A 21,233-nucleotide genomic window follows, 5' to 3' on the forward strand; every position below is an offset into this window, starting at 1 on the left:
CCGCTGTTCAAAAGTCATAAATCGATTGAGAGAAAATAAATCCGATTTACAAACTACAACCAAGGGAAACACATCAAATATAACAAGACAACAACGAAATAACAGAACACACAAGCGCAACTAAACACAACAACAATGCCCTCAACATTTTCAGACTCATTACACATCCACCAATTGAAAACAACTAGCTGTACGTTCAAATATAAGGGCCTTCTTTACATTTAGTACGTGCTTCCTCATACATGTATATAGTACATTTCATCAAAAATGAAACTCGTCTTTAATCAATTTACTTCTACCTATTATGAAATCCACATGTCTTTAAAATTAACTGGCATTATATCATGTATTTATGTGGGTGCAATCATACCGAAATGTGTTTTTTAAATGTAATATAAAAAATAATTACATGTGTCCCACGTTATACTAAAACTGCCAATCATATTTCTGCCAACTATGAATTTAAGGATTTATTACTAAACAGTTTTATTATCTTTTTGGATCAAGATACAAGTTGTTTCATATTATCATGAGTAATTCATTGCTGGTGTTAATCTTTATTCTGGAGACATCTATAATTCAAGGTATTTAATGTTTTTCTCCATATTTTACACATTTTGCACTTTAATATGCTTCACGTATACAGATGGTTTTCGTTGTTTTCTCGCTCAATTCCTCATGTCTCATTTTAGAAAGTAAATGGTTTGCATGAAATAGAAGGAGAATCTGCCCATGAATCACTGATAATATCCCTGATTGTATATAACGTTATAAAGAATCATAACTCAAGAACGGTATGAAAGTAATCGAACTTAAATTCGAACTTAATCTATGTTTTATGGTAGTAAGAAATGTGTGTAAGTTTCATAACTTTGGTTTGAGGTAAACTTAAGTAAACGCAGTATGGGCTTTGCATATTATTGAAGTGCGTACGGTGACCTATAGCTGTTATTTTCTGTGTCATTTGGTCTCATGTTGAGGGTTGTCTCATTGGCAATTATGTCTTCTCTTTTACAAATCAAAGAAAACAATTTGTGAAATACGAACTGATGGGCAAGGATAATAATAAATTCCCTCTACACCACGGCGGTGGTAAACAAAATTAAAAGACCGAATACAGATCGAAGTTGTTAAGCATTGAGTGACCAAAATCCCAAGTCAGGATTATGACTGTTGATTTTACTCTTTCTGTTGTTTGACATAGTTTGACTTTGTCAGTTTTTATGGTTTTTCACTTTTTTCGGAGTTCGGTATTATTGTTATTCTTTTTATTCGACATATTTGGTTTGTATTCTTGAGATTGAAAATGAATACATTGTGAGCCAGGCTTATTTTAAAAATGAACTATTTGACTGCACAGCAAATAAACAATTTATCCAATACCAACTAAGCTATTGTGAATATTTTAGTTCTAACCTTTTATGTTTCTTTCTTCAGCCATAGGCGCGGCCATTATAACCCCTATAAGGGGGACAATAAGGAGCAATTGCATGTTGGTGCCTGAAAGATAAAATAGAAAAAAATATAATTAATGCTCAATTTCGAATACATGTTGTTGTGCTTATTTGATTTTGAGTTTTTAATTCCACTGTCACTAAATAGCTGGGACATATTTAAGTATTAACAGTGACTATGATTCAAGTTTAAATGAATCACGGAGTTCTTCCTTTGCGCAAGGTATGTCATTTCAAAATGTCTAAGGTAACAAAGATAATTATAGTGTTACCACAAACCAAACGACACATAGTGTTAAAATATTCCGTATATAAACTACTTATAACATATTAGTTCTTATCTTAAAGTAGACACATATGAAAAGATAATTCCAACAAATTACATGAATTGTTTTTAGTATCGGTAGAATTTTACTGAATGCAAAAAACTGTGACACAGTCAGCGATCAGTATGGTACCATCACAAGTGTACAGATGGAATGCACTTTTGTATGACATTGTGTTGAACCCTCCATGTCATAGTTTCTTGCATGACATTAATGGAAAGTGAAACATCTAAGTGCTGATATACACAATGGCTTTTCATTGATTTTACGTTTTCTACTATCTTCTGTACCGTCAATACTAAAGTGAGAATATAAAAAAGAAGATGTGGTATGATTTCCAATGAGACAACTATCCACAAAAGACCAAAATGACACAGACATTAACAACTTTAGGTCACCGTACGGCCTTCAATAATGAGCAAAGCCCATACCGCATGGTCAGCTATAATAGGCCCCGATAAGACAATGTAAAACAATCAAACGAGAAAACTAACGGCCTTATTTATGTAAAACAATGAACGAAAAACAAATATGTAACACATAAACAAACGACAACCACTGAATTACAGGCTCCTGACTTGGGACAGGCACATACATAAATAATGTGGCGGGGTTAAACATGTTAGCGGGATCCCGACCCTCCCCCTAACCTGGGACAGTGGTATAACAGTACAACAAATGAACGAACTATAAAAATCAGTTGAAAAAGGCTTAACTCATCAGATGGACAAAAATACAAGTGGAAGACTTTGCAATATTTTCGGCAGTTCGAACCTCACGACTGAATTCAAATCTTGGTCTATTATTATGTAATGCATTGTATAATTATTTGAATTATAAAACAACTGAATATTTATTCTCTGTCCTTAAACAGAAAAGCTTGATTATTCAGTTGGAGAACTTGTCTGCCCTGCTTACAATGTAACAATGAAGATAGATTTATTCCTGAAAGAATTAAACAAGATTGTTTAAATGTCAACGGAATTGCACGTTATTTTTCCCTTTAAAGTGTCAATGTTTTATCATAAAAGCACTGACAACACCGTGGACACCTACACATATGGATTAAAAGGTGGGTTCTCGTTAGCATATATTTAAATATTTAAAATTATCGTAAAGTTTGACAGAAGAAAATATTTGTAATCAAACAATGTGTGTCTGCTAATTTGTCATGACTCATTTTCATATAATTGTTAACACCAGTCTTATCAATTGTGTCTACTGAAATGATTGGCATGAAACACAAACGTTTTCTAATGTAAAACCCTTTTGAAAACGTAATGGGTATACATTTCTGCACGGATACAATACTTCTGTATGCACGGAATACATGTTTTATCCTGAAATAATCATAAGTGCAATGTTGTGGAATAATATATGATGATATATAGCAATACACTCCTTCTACAATATAACATGTGGCTCCGTGTTGAAGGCCGTACTTTAACCTATAATGGTTTACTTTTTTAAATTGTTATTTGGATGGAGAGTTGTCTCATTGGCACTCACACCACATCTGCCTTTATCTATATATTACTCGAATTGAATGTAACACAAGTTTTATTATGACCTTTAACATTAAAATAGTCCGAAGGCTTGTATGCAATGACTTTACCAATAAAAAAGAATCATCGGAGATTTAAAGAATGATAAAGTTAGCAATTTAAAAAAACCCAGAAGATAAGCCTATATAATATATATATAAAGCATGAACTTTTTGTACATGGTTTGGACTTTCATTGTAAGGATAGTGAACTTGAATGTAATGATTTGTTGTCTCTTTGGCACATTCCCCATTTCCATTCTCAATTTTAATGATGGCTATAAACTAATATTAAGATTGTCTATAATCTGGAAAGAAAATCATAACGATCCATTTAATAATTATATAAATCTCTCAGGATGGAAACTACCAGCTCGCTAAACATATTATTCTACATTTTTTATGTTCAGATATAATAACTGTTTGCTATACGACTCTCTATACCAGAGTGTGAGTAAGTCGTTCAACTTTGCCTTGTTTCTACAATGTTATTCTCTAATTCAAGGCTAATAGTATTTTCCCTTTATGATTTTCGCATCTGTTAACGATCCGATTACAACAATTAAACTGGAAAAAAGTGATAATTGGGCAATCGACATTACAAAACACAATAAATATTACAAGAACACATAGAGGAAAATGACAGTTGTGAAACTAAACAGGGAAATTTTTTATGTATATGTATTTACATGTGTGTGTGTGAAATGTAACAAAATATGGTCATAAAAAAGCTGAATAAAATGTAATCAAAAAGATTGAAAAATCTGGACCAAAAAAGTACTTGTGTAAAAAAAAAAAATAAAAAAAATATATAAATATGTATTCGAAAATATGGTAAGAAGGCCAATGAGACAACTCTCCATCATAGTCACAATTAATAAAAGTAAACCACTATAGGTCAAGTACTTGGGTCGCACCGAACAGCAAGTTATAATAGGCTCCGAAAATGACTGGTGTAAAACCATTCAAACGGAAAAACCAACGGTCTATTCTGTATAAAAAACGAGAAACGAAAAATACTTAAAAACCACATCAACAAACGACAACCATTAAACACCAGGTTCCTGACTGAGGACAGGTGCAAACAAATGAACGTTTTGATAGGTACCAACCTTCACCCTTACCTTAACAACTATGTCTATCTAAATCTTTTATTATTTTGATAATATTGACTGGTAAATACTATATCTGTAATTTAAAAAAAAATTATTTGGATCATGTTTATTGGATTGAGAATGGAACGATTAACATTCAGACTATTGACGCAGTCCTCTTGTTCATTCCGTGTTTGGTTGGGGGTAGATATCGGATACAAGCTTCTGCATTTGGTGCAGGTAGATATTGGATACAAGCTTCTGTATTTGGTGGAGGTAGATATCAGATACAAGCTTCTGCATGTGTACATACACTTGTAATACTAAAACAAAATATTATTATAGACTGCTGCTAAACAACTATCCCGGGTTAGTCGTGACAGATTTAAACTCTCACAAACATGACCTTCTGCTGTTGTCTGTCCTATGGTCGGGTTGTTGTCTCTTTGACACATTCTCAATTTTATGTTAACCCCGTCACATTCTTTATGTGCCTGTTCAAAGTCAGAGACGTGTAACTCAGTGGTTGTCTTTGGTTCATATTTGACATATTTTTTTCTTGAATTGAATGGTCATAAATAAGGCTATTAGTTTTCTCTTTTGAGTTACTTCACATTCTTTTTAGACCTTTTATAGCTAAATATTGTATGGAGTTTTCTCATTGTTGAAGGTTGCATGGTAACCGAAAGTTACCTATTTGCACGTCATTTGACTCTGGCGGATAGTTATCTCATTGGAAATCATATCACATCATCTTATTTTTATATTGATTATTTTTGTGTTCAACCAAAATACACGTAAGAAATAGCGTGGTCAAAACAAACCTTCAAATTAGTTAAAACGAGCTTCGGAAAATTCAGATAATCATATTTAGGAATAAACAACGAAGTTTAATTATCACATCGTGACTATATAGATATTTTAGTTTACACTTATCACATATTAACATGACGCCAATTCGAGATAGTAGAACCATCCTATGAAACCGACATTAATCCCTTAAGTGGTATATTATATAAGTTAATTCACACACGTGGCTTACATGTGTCAGTTGCTGCTTTTGCATATATGCATAGATTCTCTGGAGAATTTATTCTTCCAACAAATACTTATTTGCATTTCAAACAACGTCATTTTTTTTTAAATTAAGGAAGTAAAAATGCCTTTGCAACATTAACATCCCAAAACTAATCCAACCAATGGGTTCCTATGCATTGCGTTAATGTTTCTGTACCAACTAATTGCGTTAATGTTTCTGTACCCACACATTGCGTTAATGTTTCTGTACCCACTAATTGCGTTAATGTTTCTGTACCCACACATTGCGTTAATGTTTCTGTACCCACTAATTGCGTTAATGTTTCTGTACCCACACATTGCGTTAATGTTTCTGTACCCACTAATTGCGTTAATGTTTCTGTACCCACACATTGCGTTAATGTTTCTGTACCCACTAATTGCGTTAATGTTTCTGTACCCACACATTGCGTTAATGTTTCTGTACCCACACATTGTGTTAATGTTTCTGTACCCACACATTGCGTTAATGTTTCTGTACCCACACATTGTATAGTAATATGTGTTTCCCATGTTGATACATCCATGATCATATATATATTTATTCGTTTGAAGAATAGTCTTACATTTTTTACTGAAGATATATTTGCTGTGTTATTTTTAAGGCATTATATGAGAAGTGCTTTTTTCATTGATTCTTTTGATCAACACCATGCAGGTTATTCTCTTAGAAACCCTAAAATGGGAGAATAGTAAAAAATAACGCAAAGCAGACCACATCAAACAGTTGTCAATCAAAATCACTCTATTTCTCTAGAACAAAAAAGAAACTACAAAAAAAAAAACAAGCACGCGGACCTGATAGCTTGGCACAGAACGAAATTGTGAAGGGGTTAACTACTTTATATTCAAATAACTTTTATGAAATTTTAACAAATGCATGAAGACTTCATAAATGTAATTGAGTTCGAAGCGCTTAAACATTTATTTTAGGATATTTCAAAATATAGGCAACCGTACTATAAATGAAGACTTCATAAATGTCCCGCGTTCAAAGCGCTTAAACATTACGATATTTCAAAATCTAGTCAACAATACTGTGATGGCTTTAAACGTCTTAGAGAAATTTTAGCCACACCAACGCAGACATTATTCTGCGCACTTAAAGCCTATTGTTGTCATTACGCCATTACTTCGCCTAAGATAATTTAAGTTTATTGTTAGGTAAATGTAGTCATGACATATTGATGAATTAACTGTCTAACTAAACTGAGTTTTCCAGGTTTCATTTGTACATTGTATTGTGACGAAACAATCTATTCATTACTGGAAGAAATGTCAAACTAAAACTTTTACCTCTCAAATGCCAAGTTGCAGCAATATTGCAAAATACTAACGTGTTGTGAGTTGGGAACCTTTTTTACTATGCAAATTGTCAATTTAGAAGAGGTCATTTAGTCATTCTGTTATTACTAAATTGTTTATTAATACTGAGGTTCGACTTTAGGTCTCTATCTTTGGTATAAGCAATCTATTCACCGACAGATGAAGTATGCAGTAATTTCCGACACAGATAAAAACGCGCTTCTAGATATTTCTTATTTTCTCTCAATTTAGTATAAAATAAGAAGATGTGATATGATTGCCAATAAGAGTTGTGAGACAACTCTCCACCAGAGACTGAATGACGTAGAAATTATCTGCTATAGGTCATCGTGCGTCCTTCAATAATGAGCAAAACCCATACCCATATCAAGATAAAAAAAACCGACATGAAATAACAACTCAAACTAGATAACTAGCGGCCTAATTTATTTATAAAACAATAAACGAAAAAAAAAATGTAACAAACTTTAACAAACGACAACTACTAATAGATAACAGGCTATTGTGTTGTGATCAGAATATACACAATGTACCATGGTTACACGTGTTGCGGCCTCCTAAACCGTCCCTTAACGCCAGACAGTCATGAAACAGCACAACATCAAAAAACCAACTCAAAATCCAGTTGAAATGGGCTTAACTCGTTGATTAAATACAACACACAACAATCAACTAGCAAAAACACTGCAAACACAATGTATAGAATCGATAGAACCTAGTTCAAATCCAATAAGAACTGAAAAATACCATGTTTCTCAAACTAGAATATCAATCAGTACACATCCGATGGATTTAGTATAAAATTGTCATAAACAATACAAGAAAACGTGAGTTTATGCATCGTAAAAATATAGGTGTCGATAGAATGTAGGACCGTGTCAGAATGTACATATAGTTGTATATCAATAATAGTTTTTGTTGTGTAAGCAAAACATGATTTTCTCGTCACTATACCTGCAAATTGTAGAATGATATATTTGACAGCTATTAGTACTACTGTGGGTTACATGAAAATGCAAATGCAGTTTATCTTAATTGCTTCAATGCAGTATTGATATTTAAAGTCAGCTAATAAAGAAAAGTGACTGTCAACAACATCTGTCAATTTGTCCCAATTTTTATCTAATTACTGAACAAGAACTTTAAAGCTAAGTTCTTATAGGTTTCAAAGTTGGTTAATCAACGTTACTCAAACATAAGTGCTCTGGTATTTTTAAAGAATATTTTTTGATATATTGATCGGCTTTCCTTACAATAAAACAGGAAAAATGTTAACTGCAGTTAATACAGCATTGTACTACATATATATTATTGAATAAACTGTTTTCCTAGAAGTTGAGCTGTTTTAATTCGCTCAATTGGTTTTTTTTTTATTATGTATTCTGATAGCCTGTATCGCTCGTTTATTACACACAAACATTAAGCCTTTTCGTTTAGGAAAAAATATCGGAATATTCATTGGGGCTTTATTGGTAATGACTGGTAGAAAAGATGCATTAGATGTTCATTTTCATTTCAATTATCATAATGATTAATCACATGTATACATACATATCCAATATATCCAATTTCTTGTTTCAAAGGTCAATTCACTATTTTTTAGCCTGGCATTAACGTTTGATACCGAAAAATTGAGACACGACATTTTAAGGCTTTGATGGAAGTTTTTTTTCAACCAAAGTCGAACTCACTGACCGCATCTTTTTCTTGGTTTTTAAAGGATCCAATATTCATTTGACATTTAAATTCAAACAACTAGCAACACTTAATGAGAGTTTCGCAACTACTAGTATTTAACCAGAACAAGCTTGAACACATAGGTGGTAATAAATATGTACTATGTTGTTACTTAAATGTCAGTTTGATGTAAATGTCGGCTGAATGGAAATGTCAAATGTAGATTTAATTTTTGATTAAAAGTACACGTATGCGTTGTAAAATTTGATGGGCTGAGCGTGGATTCCGATATGAAAAGGGTACTACGCGACTCAATACTCACAATTACACTGCGTGTTTTAAAAGTATATTTGTGTGTTGATATTTTCTCGATGATTATCTTGATTGTAGTTTTCTACATACTAGTCATGGGGAGTGTGCATACGTTCAGGACAATACAAACTAAACTTAAATCTGTCAAGTGGGTCATTTTCTTATGATGAGCGCAATATTTGACCCCACAAGAAAAAAGGAAAAGAGGAGAAGTATTGCCCTGCAACAAGCCAAATACAGAATCTCTCAAAGTTGTTGCTAAATGTGTTTATAACGTTTCTATAGCGTGACAGTCTTCCTACACGAGGCTTTAGTTTTAAGCCCCAGTTACTACCGGACAAGGCTGCATATATCGTGTTTTAAAAAACGGAAGAATTGTTTGTGTAGAGATCTTAAATTGTTGAGGCTCTACATCTGTAGAGGTTACAAATGAATGATATGACTTAAAGTATCAATTATAGCAGCATACATGTCCCAGAGGTGAATGATGAATAAAAGAAAAAAAAAATTTTGGCTGGCGTAGTCTTTTTATGCATATCTTTTATGTGAAACTGGCAATGACACTTCAAGCAAATATTCCTGGTAAATTCCCGTAGAAGAATAAAGTCAAGTTGCAGAGTAAATAATAAATTATACTTTTTCACGTAGTTCTTTTCGAATGATATGTAAGTCTGATTTTATTTCTTATCAATAATTTCTTATTGTATACGTCATAAGTCAAACCATATATTGCGCTTTACGCCCTCGCGTTTATTATAAAAGAATACCAAGCATCCCATAAAGTAATGATACCCAGATAACCTTATTACAAAACTATTAATAATTCATTATCAAACCAAGAGAAATTTCATCATCCGTAAGAGCATCGATCTAACTGTCGAGGGATGTTAAAAAACACTAGCTTTTCCGTTACGACCTTTTTAAAACATATAAGATTGATAACTGCTACTTAAAGGTCAAGTTATCATTGCTTATCACTGGACCATTGGCAGACAGTGACCGTTAAAAATCACATAAATAATAAATATTCGATAGAACTATCGCAACTGATTGTATTATCCCTGTGTCGTAACATTTATTTGCATCAAAAGCATATGGATTATATATTATCTTAGTTTACTTAAGTTACTAAAAATTCGCCAGAATGCGAAGGTGTTAGTAAAATTTTAAACACAGTAATGTCAGCATCTTCCAATATAATTGTTTGTAGATACTTAATCCCCCATCTGGGGAGACAAATTTCTAATATAACATGATAGTTTACATTTAAAAATAACCAAAGAATGATCAATGAAATGGATTTGTAAAATATATCTGTCATGATTCTCTATTTATGGATAGAAAGAAATATACAAATTAAATTAACCAATGATTGAAGTTATCTATTTAATATTTATTTTCGTTTATCTTCGAATAAATTATATACAAAACAAGTTATTTAAATGGTAAAGCCGAACCAAGAAAATATTCAATAAACTGTTTTAGAACTTATTCTATCTCGAAGCCATCGATAATTCATTTATATTCAACACTGTTAATATAGTTTCAACAGAACATGTAATGAACAATGCATTACCGAGTTAGAGCGAACAGAGTTCTTTCAGAAGTATAAAATAAACACAGTTGTCTTTAAAATATCTCAATTGTTAAAACTACAGCAATGTCTAGAAATTAACCAAAACGGTGTTGAAACGCCACAAAGACAAAAATTAGTATTGTGGTGTTCTATCATTCCATATGTTTGTAAAAATAAGTAATCTAGCTTTTCGGAGCAGATTCTTAGATTTTGAGTATAATATTCCTACCCTTCATGTATTGTGTTTGTAAAAACTACATGTACGTAGATCTGAATGCATCTGGACGTTTATGAATTACAAACTGCAAACATTTGTGTAACAAAATATTGTGTGGTGTGGGTGAGAGCGAACTCACACCACAATATATTGAACTGGTTAAAATGTTTCGCAATTATTATGTAAACCGAATATATTGTTGGCCTATATGTTTTAGTCATTGATTGATTGGGTAATTTATGGTGTTAAACGCCACTTTCAATACACTTGGCTATACCGTGGAGGCCGGATTTTATTGGTGGTGGAAGCCAAAGTGCCGGGAGAGTCCAATTGACCTTTGGTAGATCAACTGACATTCATAGTCATACATAACCCAAATCAAACGCACCTGCCACGAGCGGTGTTCGAATACAGTTCTTTAAACTATTCCTAGTTCGACCGTCAGTAAGAACATGAACCATGACTAAGCGACTACCGTGTGCCAGAATCTCAACAAAAAAAAACCCAGAAATTCAGACCATAAGTAATGCATATTCAATAAATGGTCTTTTTCTTCAAAGTTTTGAAATGTGTAAATGCTTGGCTATACTCGTATAGTTACCGTCAGACGAAACAGTAAAATTGGCTCATTTTACTTAACAGTGCCCTATATCCCCTTCACCTAACTTCCCAGACGACATAAAGCACCGACGGGAATTTGAGCCCTATATCACTTTGTGCTATCGAGTAACACAATATTGAACAAATAGCATTATGGTATATTTTGTTTCGTGCCACAATGATCTATCACAAATTTTTAACTATATTTTCGTATAAGATGCATAAACGAATGTAACAAGAGTTCTTAATATATTCAAGAAAAAATAATTCAATCGATTGTTAATACTTCTGTATACAAGTCACAATGATTCTGAAGATCTGTGAAAACAAAGAAAACGGTAGCAATGTAATAAATTGAAAACGTTATTATCTTTAATTAATTTACTTATATGTCACCAGCATACTGATTCTTCTTATATTTACTTTAAAGACTTTATGATCCAGAAAATGCCATAAAGTATTTGCCGATATAAGACTTTTTAGAAAACTTATCTATCAATGAATTATACTTTTATAACAACTTTTCAAACATTTCCTAAACATGTATTTAATGTTGTTTACAAGAATTAACAGTATACAATTATTGACAAATAAAATGAATATTGTATGTTGGTTATTGGTAATTTTCTATTCTGTTTTACGATTGACCAAATTAAATTGATGCAAGATATCTTAAGGCATCTCAGCATTCAGCATGATGAAATCAATAAATATGTTGTACATTATTAGAATACTGAAGACACATAAATGTTGACTTCTACTCTGATATAACAGTGCTTTTGTCCTATAAGGAAGTGTGATGCGGATAATTCACGTAGACCAGGAAAAAAGGCGCAATATGTTTTAATAGAAGGAAACAATTAAAAAAATTAGACAAGTTTATGAAATGAAGCGATATATTGCATGAAACTTTGTATTGGTTTCGTACGCACTGTAAGCTTGGCATTTTTATATTTATACATATGCGGCTAAGTAGCAAAGTCATTTTAGCAACGTTTAACTGAAGTAGAAACCATACAATTTAATCTAAAAACAGATTAGACATTGCTACATTTGGTAACAGAAAACCAAAAGGATTGTACTGAAAAAAATTATCCGCAGGTTATACTGCCTGATTGGTGTGAACAAGATGATCCTCAGGTTTTACTGCCTGATTGGTGTGAACAAGATGACCCGCATTTTATACTGCCTGATTGGTGTGAACAAGATGAACCGCATGTTATACTGCCTGATTGGTGTGAACAAGATGACCCGCAGGTTACACTGCCTGATTGGTGTGAACAAGATTATCCGCAGGTTATACTACCTGATTGGTGTGAACAAGATTATCCGCAGGTTATACTGCCTGATTGGTGTGAACAAGATGACCCGCAGGTTATACTGCCTGATTGGTGTGAACAAGATTATCCGCAGGTTATACTGCCTGATTGGTGTGAACAAGATGATCCGAAGGTAATTATACTGCCTGATTGGTGTGAACAAGATGATCCGAAGGTAATTATACTGCCTGATTGGTGCGAACAAGATGATCCGCAGGTGATTATACTGTCTGATTGGTGTGTACAAGATGATCCCGCATGTTATACTGCCTGATTGGTATGAACAAGATGATCCGCAGGTTATACTGCCTGATTGGTGTGAACAAGATGATCCGCAGGTTATGCTGCCTGATTTGTGTGAACAAGATTATCCACAGGTTATACTGCCTGATTGGTGTGAACAAGATTATCTACAGGTTATACTGCCGGATTGATGTGAACAACATGATCCGCAGGTTATACTGCCTGATTGGTGTGAACAAGATGATCCGCAGGTTATACTGCATGATTGGTGTGAACAAGATGATCCGCAGGTAATTATACTGCCTGATTGGTGTGAACAAGATGATCCGCAGGTCATACTGCCTGATTGGTGTGAACAAGATGATCCGAAGGGAATTATACTGCCTGATTAGATCGAACAAGATTATCCGCAGGTTACACTGCCTAATTGGTATGAACAAGATGATCCGCAGGTTATACTGCCTGATTGGTATGAACAAGATGATCCGCAGTTTATACTGCCTGAATTGTGTGAACAAGATGATCCACAGGTTATACGACCTGATTGGTGTGAACAAGATGATCCGCAGGTCATACGACCGGATTTTCGTGAACAAAATGATACAAATGTCGTTTGATAGTCGTGAACAAGATGATACAAATTTCATACGGCCGAATTGTCGAAAACATGATGATCCAAATGCCAAGAAAAAACAGATTAACGAAAACACAAGATGATTCAAAGGCTATTACATGTAGGGCGAATTTCCGTGAACAAGTTGACTCAAAGGTCATACGGTCGAATGGTCGTAAACAAGATGAATCAAAGGCCATAAGACTGGATTGTCGGGAAAAAGATATATAATCCAAAAGCTATTAGAACTGATTGTCATGAACAAGATAATACAAATGTCATAAGACCGGTTTGAGAAGAAAATGCAATGAACATAACTATTCTGTATAATGGTTACTATTTTACTGATACAAATATTCAGCAACTTCCTTTAACAGCTTTCTCTCTTTTCTTGATAAGGCTACTATGTTAAAATAAATGTTTTATAAATGATACTGCTTACAGTGTATGTTTACTGTCTTATCTCCATATGTACAAAACAAATTAAATTCTTATAATAGATTCTATATGTTCTGTCTTTCATCGTGTTCATTTATGTACATGCCTTAAACTATCATTTGGTTATTAGTTATTCCATACGGCATTAGTATCGTAAAAAGACACTAACACCACAATGAGACGTGGCTCTATATATACCACGTACGTGTACCTTGTAAAAGATAACTCCGGATTTGTAAAAACATTAATGATTAATAATTCTACAAAGGATGTAACTTGGTCTTTGGAAAACGTTTACGATAGATAATCAATACAATACACATACGACATCCCTGGTGGGAGATATTGTATCAATGAACAAAGACAGTTATTTAACATAACGCCTTCAGAATCAGTCAACCCATTATCATATAATGGGTTAAAACAATTAGTTAGGACACACCTTTATATAAGATAAAAACTGAGTTAAAGTTTCCTTCATTCTAAACAACAGAGAACGATTTAAAAAAAACTAAAGAAAAACGTGATTTAATGTGTGCTTCATTGAAGTTCTCGTCTCACCCCTCAATTTCCTCCCGCCCCCTCCCAAAAACAAATTTAAAAGAAAACCGATATGAATTGCTCATGGGAGCCCCACGCAGCGACCAAGCATAAACAAATGAGCGAGTGCGGAGATTTAATTTTAATTAGATTGTAGAATGAATATAAAATCGCAGTCTAACTTTAAATAAGAAGAAGTGGTGGAATATTCACCAAGAGAACTTTACCAATCAACGGTGTAACAAGTTACAGGTCTGCATATTTTCTACAACAAAATCCATACAGTATAGAAATTACCAAAGAGTCTGACATATACACATAAATATATATACTAGACTTACATCTGATGTAACTGATGTCTTTTCCGAAATTTGACTACTATTGCTTATTTGGGATTCTTAAACGTAGACGAATTTACAGAATTGTCTCATTCTCACTCATACCTCATCTTCTTATATATATTACGTGACTGTGGAAAAATCTCCCAGGTTAGATCTAGAATAAAATCTAAACCAGAGGCTCTTAAGAGCCTGTGTCGCTCTGACACCTTGGTCTTTGTGCATATTAAACAAATTACACAGATGGATTTATGACAAAATTTTGTTTTGGTGATGGTGATGTGTTTGTAGATCTTAATTTACTGAACATTCTTGCTACTTACAATTTTCTCTATCTATAATAAACTTGGCCCTATGTTACAGAGGAAAATATTTTGTAAAAATTTACAAAAATTTACCAAATTAATGCAAATTGTTAAAAATTGACTATAAAGGACATTAACTCCTTAAGGGGTCAACTGACTATTTTGGTCATATTGACTTATTTGTAGATCTTACTTTGCTAAACATTTTTGGTGTTTACAGTTTATCTCTATCTATAATAGTATTCAAGATAATAACCAAAAATGGCAAAATTTCTTTAAAAATTACCAATTGGGGTACAGCAACCCAACAACCAGTTGTCCAATTCATCTGAAAATTTCAGGGCAGATAGATATTAACTTGATAAACAATATAACCGCTTGTCAGATTTGCTCTAAATGCTTTGGTTTCAAAGTTATCAGCCAAAATCTACATTTTACCCCTATGTTCTATTTTTAGCCATGGCGGCCATCTGGGTTGGTTGGCCGGTTCACCGCACACATTTTGTAATCTAGATACCCTAATAATGATTGTGGCCAAGTTTGATTAAGTTTGGCTCAGTAGTGTCAGAGGAGAAGATTTTTGTAGACGATTACAAAAATTTACGAAAAATAAGTAAAAAATGACTATAAAGGGCAATAACTCCTTAAGGGGTCAACTGATCATTTTGGTCATGTTGAATTATTTGTAGATCTTACTTTGCTGGACATTATTGCTGATTACAGTTTATCTCTATCTATAATAATTATAATATTCAAGATAATAACCAAAAACGGCAAAAAATCCTTAAAATTACCAATTCAGGGGCAGCAATACAACATCCGGTTGTTCAATTCATCTGATAATTTCAGGGCGGATAGATCTTGCCTTGATAAACAATTTTACTCCATGCCAGATTTGCTCTAAATGCTTTGCAATTGGTTTCAGAGTTATAAGCCAAAATCTACATTTTACCCCTAAGTTCTATTTTTAGCCATCTTCGTTGGTTGGGCGGTCACTGGACACATTTTTAAAACTAGATACCCCAATGATGAATGTGGCCAAGTTTGGTTAAATTTGGCCCAGTAGTTTCAGAGGAGAAGATTTTTGTAAAAGTTAACGACAGACGGACGACGGCCGCCAAGTGATGAGAAAAGCTCACTTGGCCCTTTGGGCCAGGCGAGCTAAAAAGGCAAGGTATTTGTTTTTTTAGAAAACCGAATGCTTGAAAACCAATATTATACCCTATCAATTAATTTGAATTTGTTGTCTCTGTGGACTATATATTCTTGTAAGATAAAACGTAGTTACCAGAAAAGATCTCTCGTTAAATGAAAAAAACTAATGTATACACCCTCTTGTCCTTCAATGATAACATTTTATTACCCCTCAGTTGACAGAAGGGGGAATAATACACGTAAAGTTTACAGATTCCATTACTCTTACATTCTCCCTAGGGTACAATGTATCGGTCTGAATAACCAGCAATGCCTAATACCATATGAAACACATTGATAAATAACAAGCATAGCTGATGATGGATTTTCATTTTATTTGGAATCAAATTGCATAGAATATGTAAAAATATTATTTCAAAATAAATTACGACTTCCGGAAAAAAATATCTTCTTGAGATCATTTGAAGGTCGAAGTTATGTTGTTTTGTTGGATTAAAATTAACACGTTAGAGATGTATTTCAATTAGGAAATATTTCAGATCAGAACAAATCCGGTTGAAGTATAGTACGTTGTTGTGCTTGAGAATACAAAGCCTTTCAGAACTTTACATTGTAACAGGTATGAAACGGATAAGTTATTTCAGCAACGCAACATTGCTTTAATTGAATTTATATTTCAATACCTTCCAGAAAAAGCACTTTGATCTATAAAAACATAGAACAAGGTAAACACATTTCGTGATGCATTAAATTATTCACCGAAGAAAGATACGTGCTTTTATGGTAGATTTAGAACCATTACATTAATTTATAAAACATTAACAGATATTGTATATCTTGTTTTAATTTCAACTTTGATGACATTCATCTATACAGTCGTATGAGGAGGAGGATAATTATTTGAGGACATCTACATTACAAGTCGCTGTCATTTGATATCCTCGTTTATTTAATGAACGCCAGTGGTATTTAAATATCATGGTTCAACACGTAAGCTTTTTGTTTCTTAGAACTTCTATAACGATCATCAAGTTGGGGTTTATGAACTATTCAAATGAATGACTTCAAACTTACTGTTTGGGACACGTTAGTTTATTGGCTTCCGTGTCAGCTGCGACATTGTAATCTAGCTTTCTATCGTGGAAATCATGCCAGAAGGTAAATCTTTGGCATATATCGTTTCAACTTGGAAAACAATCAGCATTTTGCAGGCACTACATAATTGTTCCTATACAGTGACTGAAAGTTCATGATAATTGGAAATTCAAATTTATTTAGTTCATTGTAATAAAATTGAGAATGGAAATGGGGAATGTGTCAAAGAGACAACAACCCGACCATAGAGCAGACAACAGCCGAACGCCACCAATGGGTCTTCAATACTACTATCACTATCAAAATCTTAAGCATAGATATTCAATTGCAGTCAATTAAACTATGAAGGCAGATGTATACTCCATATTCATTTGACGTTGGAAAGTTGGTAGATATAAAAATTGAAAGTTCACTATGAGGAAAATTAAAAGCATTTCTTTTATTGTAGGATATTATGTTAATCAACATAGATGTCTAAAATTAAAGTTAGTTAAGATGTATAGCAGATATGCTTCGTATCTATAGTAACTAACCTTCATCTTAAACACACATTAACCGTTTTATTTGTTTTAAAAACTGAGATTTTATTTAATAAAATATGTTCTCAACATGAATAACTTTTGAAATTAGCATCGTCCTGAATATGCATGTGTAATTTGCCACTTGACGTTAACTAGATAAAAACTATCACAACAGTCTAATTTGTATTAGGATATTAAGTTTTTCATAACGATAACTGATGGTCTCATCTTTTTACAACTAATATATAGATGAAGCTTATTTGGAGGTCATAGAAAGTAAGCCATTTATCCTAATTGGTTTATTGACAGATCCTTTTCATTGCAGATTTATCAGATTATGTTATTTGCATTTGGAAACAACAACATATAATTCTTTTATATTGGTTTCAGGCATAATAGTCGTTCGGTGCTCTGGAACATGTTGTGGAAGTACATTTAATAGACGTATAAAATGACGATTTCAAGACTTGATTATTATTTCTTATAACTAATGTCATGTTATTCAAGTATGCCCTTTTCTGGAAAAAAAAACTTATCTGGTGTCCTCTTTTGAGGGCAGTTTTTTAGCCATCAGGATCATCATTATGTTAAGGAATAAATATCGCGTTCGATTAAAACAGAAACACGGTATGTCGTTCAGAATTTGAGAGAGTGGCTTAACAGACTTCAGTAGGTGTTTTTCGTTCGTTCGGTTAACAGTAGTGGTTTTTCTTTCGTTTAATTTCCAAAACCATTCTATAATTACAAATTCTCGTCATTGTCGTCGCATCGTCGTCGTAGTCCCCCCTTCCTACTCTTCCTTATTATTAGCATCAATTTTAAATACCATGATCTAGTAAACACTCATAATCAATACAAAATGTCAGAAAACACTGTTCGTCCCGGCGATCTGTATTTGAAAGGACATCCGGAATCTACCCTACCTTTTGTTCTATTTATTCAGTTATTGTAGATCGATGAATGGTTTTCAATAGCATAGGTTAGTAATTATCGGATGTGTTGGACAGGTATATAGACCATCATATCGAACAATACTAAATCGATTCGATTATCAATTGCAGACCTATAATGACCCATTATTGAATAATTATCTTTTATACATCTGCACGATGTCGATGTATATCTATAGAGGATACAGTAACAGCAAGGCTAAACTGTGATGTTAATATACGCAGAGGAAGTTAATATAAAAATAAATATCCTTTTGTGTGATATATGTTATTTTGGGGTTGATGATACAATTACATCTGGCCGCGATATATAGATATTAATGATACTTTTATCACAACGATAGCTTTTTTTTGGTGCTGATGCGGCGTAAAGCCATGACCAATCAATACTGAAATGTTCAACTACTAGTATGTAAAAAAACAATATAAAATAATAAATCTTAATTTTTTTAACCTATTTTCCCTGATCTATATACTGAATGTCGATTCCTAGCTACATGTAGTTATAGGTGCTGATTCTTTCTTATACGGTTTCTCGACAGCGATAATATTCTCTCGAGAACTATTCTTTATAAAGGTTTTTAGATATAATATAAGCATTCACTTTAAAATTCATAACTTGTTTTTTGTTTTATGAAATAATAATCTAATATCATCTCTAACACATAAATATCGATTAAGTAATTTTCATGCTGACTCAAGCAGAACATGCCACGATTTACAAATTTATCTTGTTTATCAGTTTTCTCTTTTATTCTAGATCGTCTTTCCAAAACATTCTCAATTGGAATCTCTTTATATTCTATAAAAGGTATAAATAAATATTGATTTTAACATCTTTAACAATATACACGTTTCTCTATCCTTCAATGTGACTAAGGGAAGCTGCATTATCATCAATTGTACATTCATTTACAAGATAACACAATGTAAACGGAACACCATTGATTTCTTCAATTAGGTTTATATAATCTTAATTATGCCTTATACGCCATGGAAGTCAAGTTTATCACAAGAATTATTTTCAACATGTTTTATTTTCTCTTTGACTCCCACTTCATCAGGTTTTTATTTTGTGTGTTGAACTTTCTTTTGGTCCAATAGTGAATGGTAGTCCAGAACCCTCTTTTGGTCCAATAGTGAATGGTCCAGAACCCTCTTTTGGTCCAATAGTGAATGGTAGTCCCGAACCCTCTTTTGGTCCAATAGTGAATGGTAGTCCAGAACCCTCAGATTTGAAACGCAATCCGTTTATTGGGCACATGGAATGAGTCCCATTTTATTTTTATGTAGGACTAAGGTGTTAATTGTCTTCACATCAGTTGATGCTAATGATTTGGTCGGAATGTTGTAAGTATGAGATTGAAGATTTATTTAGATTATTTATTGATTTTAATTTAATTCAGTTGGTGTGGCTGTATTTACTTATCTTAAAAAGCAAACAACATAGGAAAGATTTGGCAGCTTCAATTACAACAAAACAGTCTGATGTATCATTCTTTGCTGCCATTTTTAATATTCTAAGCAACAAAAGCGACATATTTAATTTTGCATTACCGATCTTCTATTTGTCATTTAATTAAACTGATAGGTAATCCTTTTTTATAAATCATACAGAATTGACTTTTACGAGAAGAGTCCATAAACAGAACTTAGATACATTTTGTTAATGGATTCTTGTCAGGAGCTATAACTTATAAGTGGTTGATACAGTAGAATCTAAGAAATGTCCGTATGGTGAGATTTAGATGTAATGTGGACTGTTGGCTTGCTTTGTTATTCCTGTTTATTCTTTGATTACTATATTATTTCATTGTTATTGCACTAAGCAAGCTACCAAAACGTGCAAGATGCAGAGATTATTTTACGAAAAAATACGAATAATTACATTTACTTGATTAATATGGCATGCGACTTTTTTCCAATTACAAGGAACAATATATTATAGATGTGCTTGAAGTAAAATATTCTAGTGAGAGAAAAATATCGGAAAAACATCAGTTAGTCTATAATGAGTAAATTGTTAAAATCTTACCCTTTTAATACAGATGTTATGCTCTCTCTGTGTGTCACAGTCTTGTAGGTTTCATCTGTCGCTTCTCAAAGGAATCAGCTATACCGAGATTTACACTATCGATCAAAACACCTACGAATGCGCATGACACTTTGGACACTCTGTGACGTAAATTAACAAAGGACAGTTTCAGTAATGGACGTTGGAACCTAAACAATAATCAGTAAACAAAATTGTCAATATAGCCACACACTTTACATTTAGCAGTTTGTGTTGCTGATTGAGTTAATGGTAGCGGAACATCGCAAACAAAAAAGCCTAAATCATTCTAATTTTTCATTTCGCCATTATTGGAAAATTCCACGATCGATGGGAATATTAGATATTCTATGTTATATTGATATAGAATATATAGTATTTCATAATGATTGACTGCTGAGAAATTCAAGTGTTCTAAATGACGTTTAAATTGATTCCAAGATTCACATCTGATTTATAGG

General features: G+C 32.9%; 1 protein-coding gene across 1 annotated transcript in view; it reads right to left on the bottom strand.

The window, feature by feature from the left end:
* Nucleotides 1-20,887, bottom strand: part of LOC143048538 (uncharacterized) — a 35,302-nt gene extending 14,415 nt beyond the window's left edge. The window contains exons 1-2 of the mRNA XM_076222258.1: nt 20,755-20,887; nt 1,417-1,500 (exon numbers count right to left, since the gene is read on the bottom strand). Of these exons, the coding sequence (XP_076078373.1) occupies nt 1,417-1,492 (76 nt within the window). The 5' untranslated portion in view covers nt 1,493-1,500; nt 20,755-20,887. The remainder of the gene's footprint in view (nt 1-1,416; nt 1,501-20,754) is intronic.
* Between the last annotated feature and the right edge of the window lie 346 nt (nt 20,888-21,233).

The sequence above is a fragment of the Mytilus galloprovincialis genome, chromosome 10 (genome assembly GCF_965363235.1).
Source record: "Mytilus galloprovincialis chromosome 10, xbMytGall1.hap1.1, whole genome shotgun sequence".
In the NCBI taxonomy this organism is placed as follows: Eukaryota; Metazoa; Mollusca; class Bivalvia; order Mytilida; family Mytilidae; genus Mytilus; species Mytilus galloprovincialis.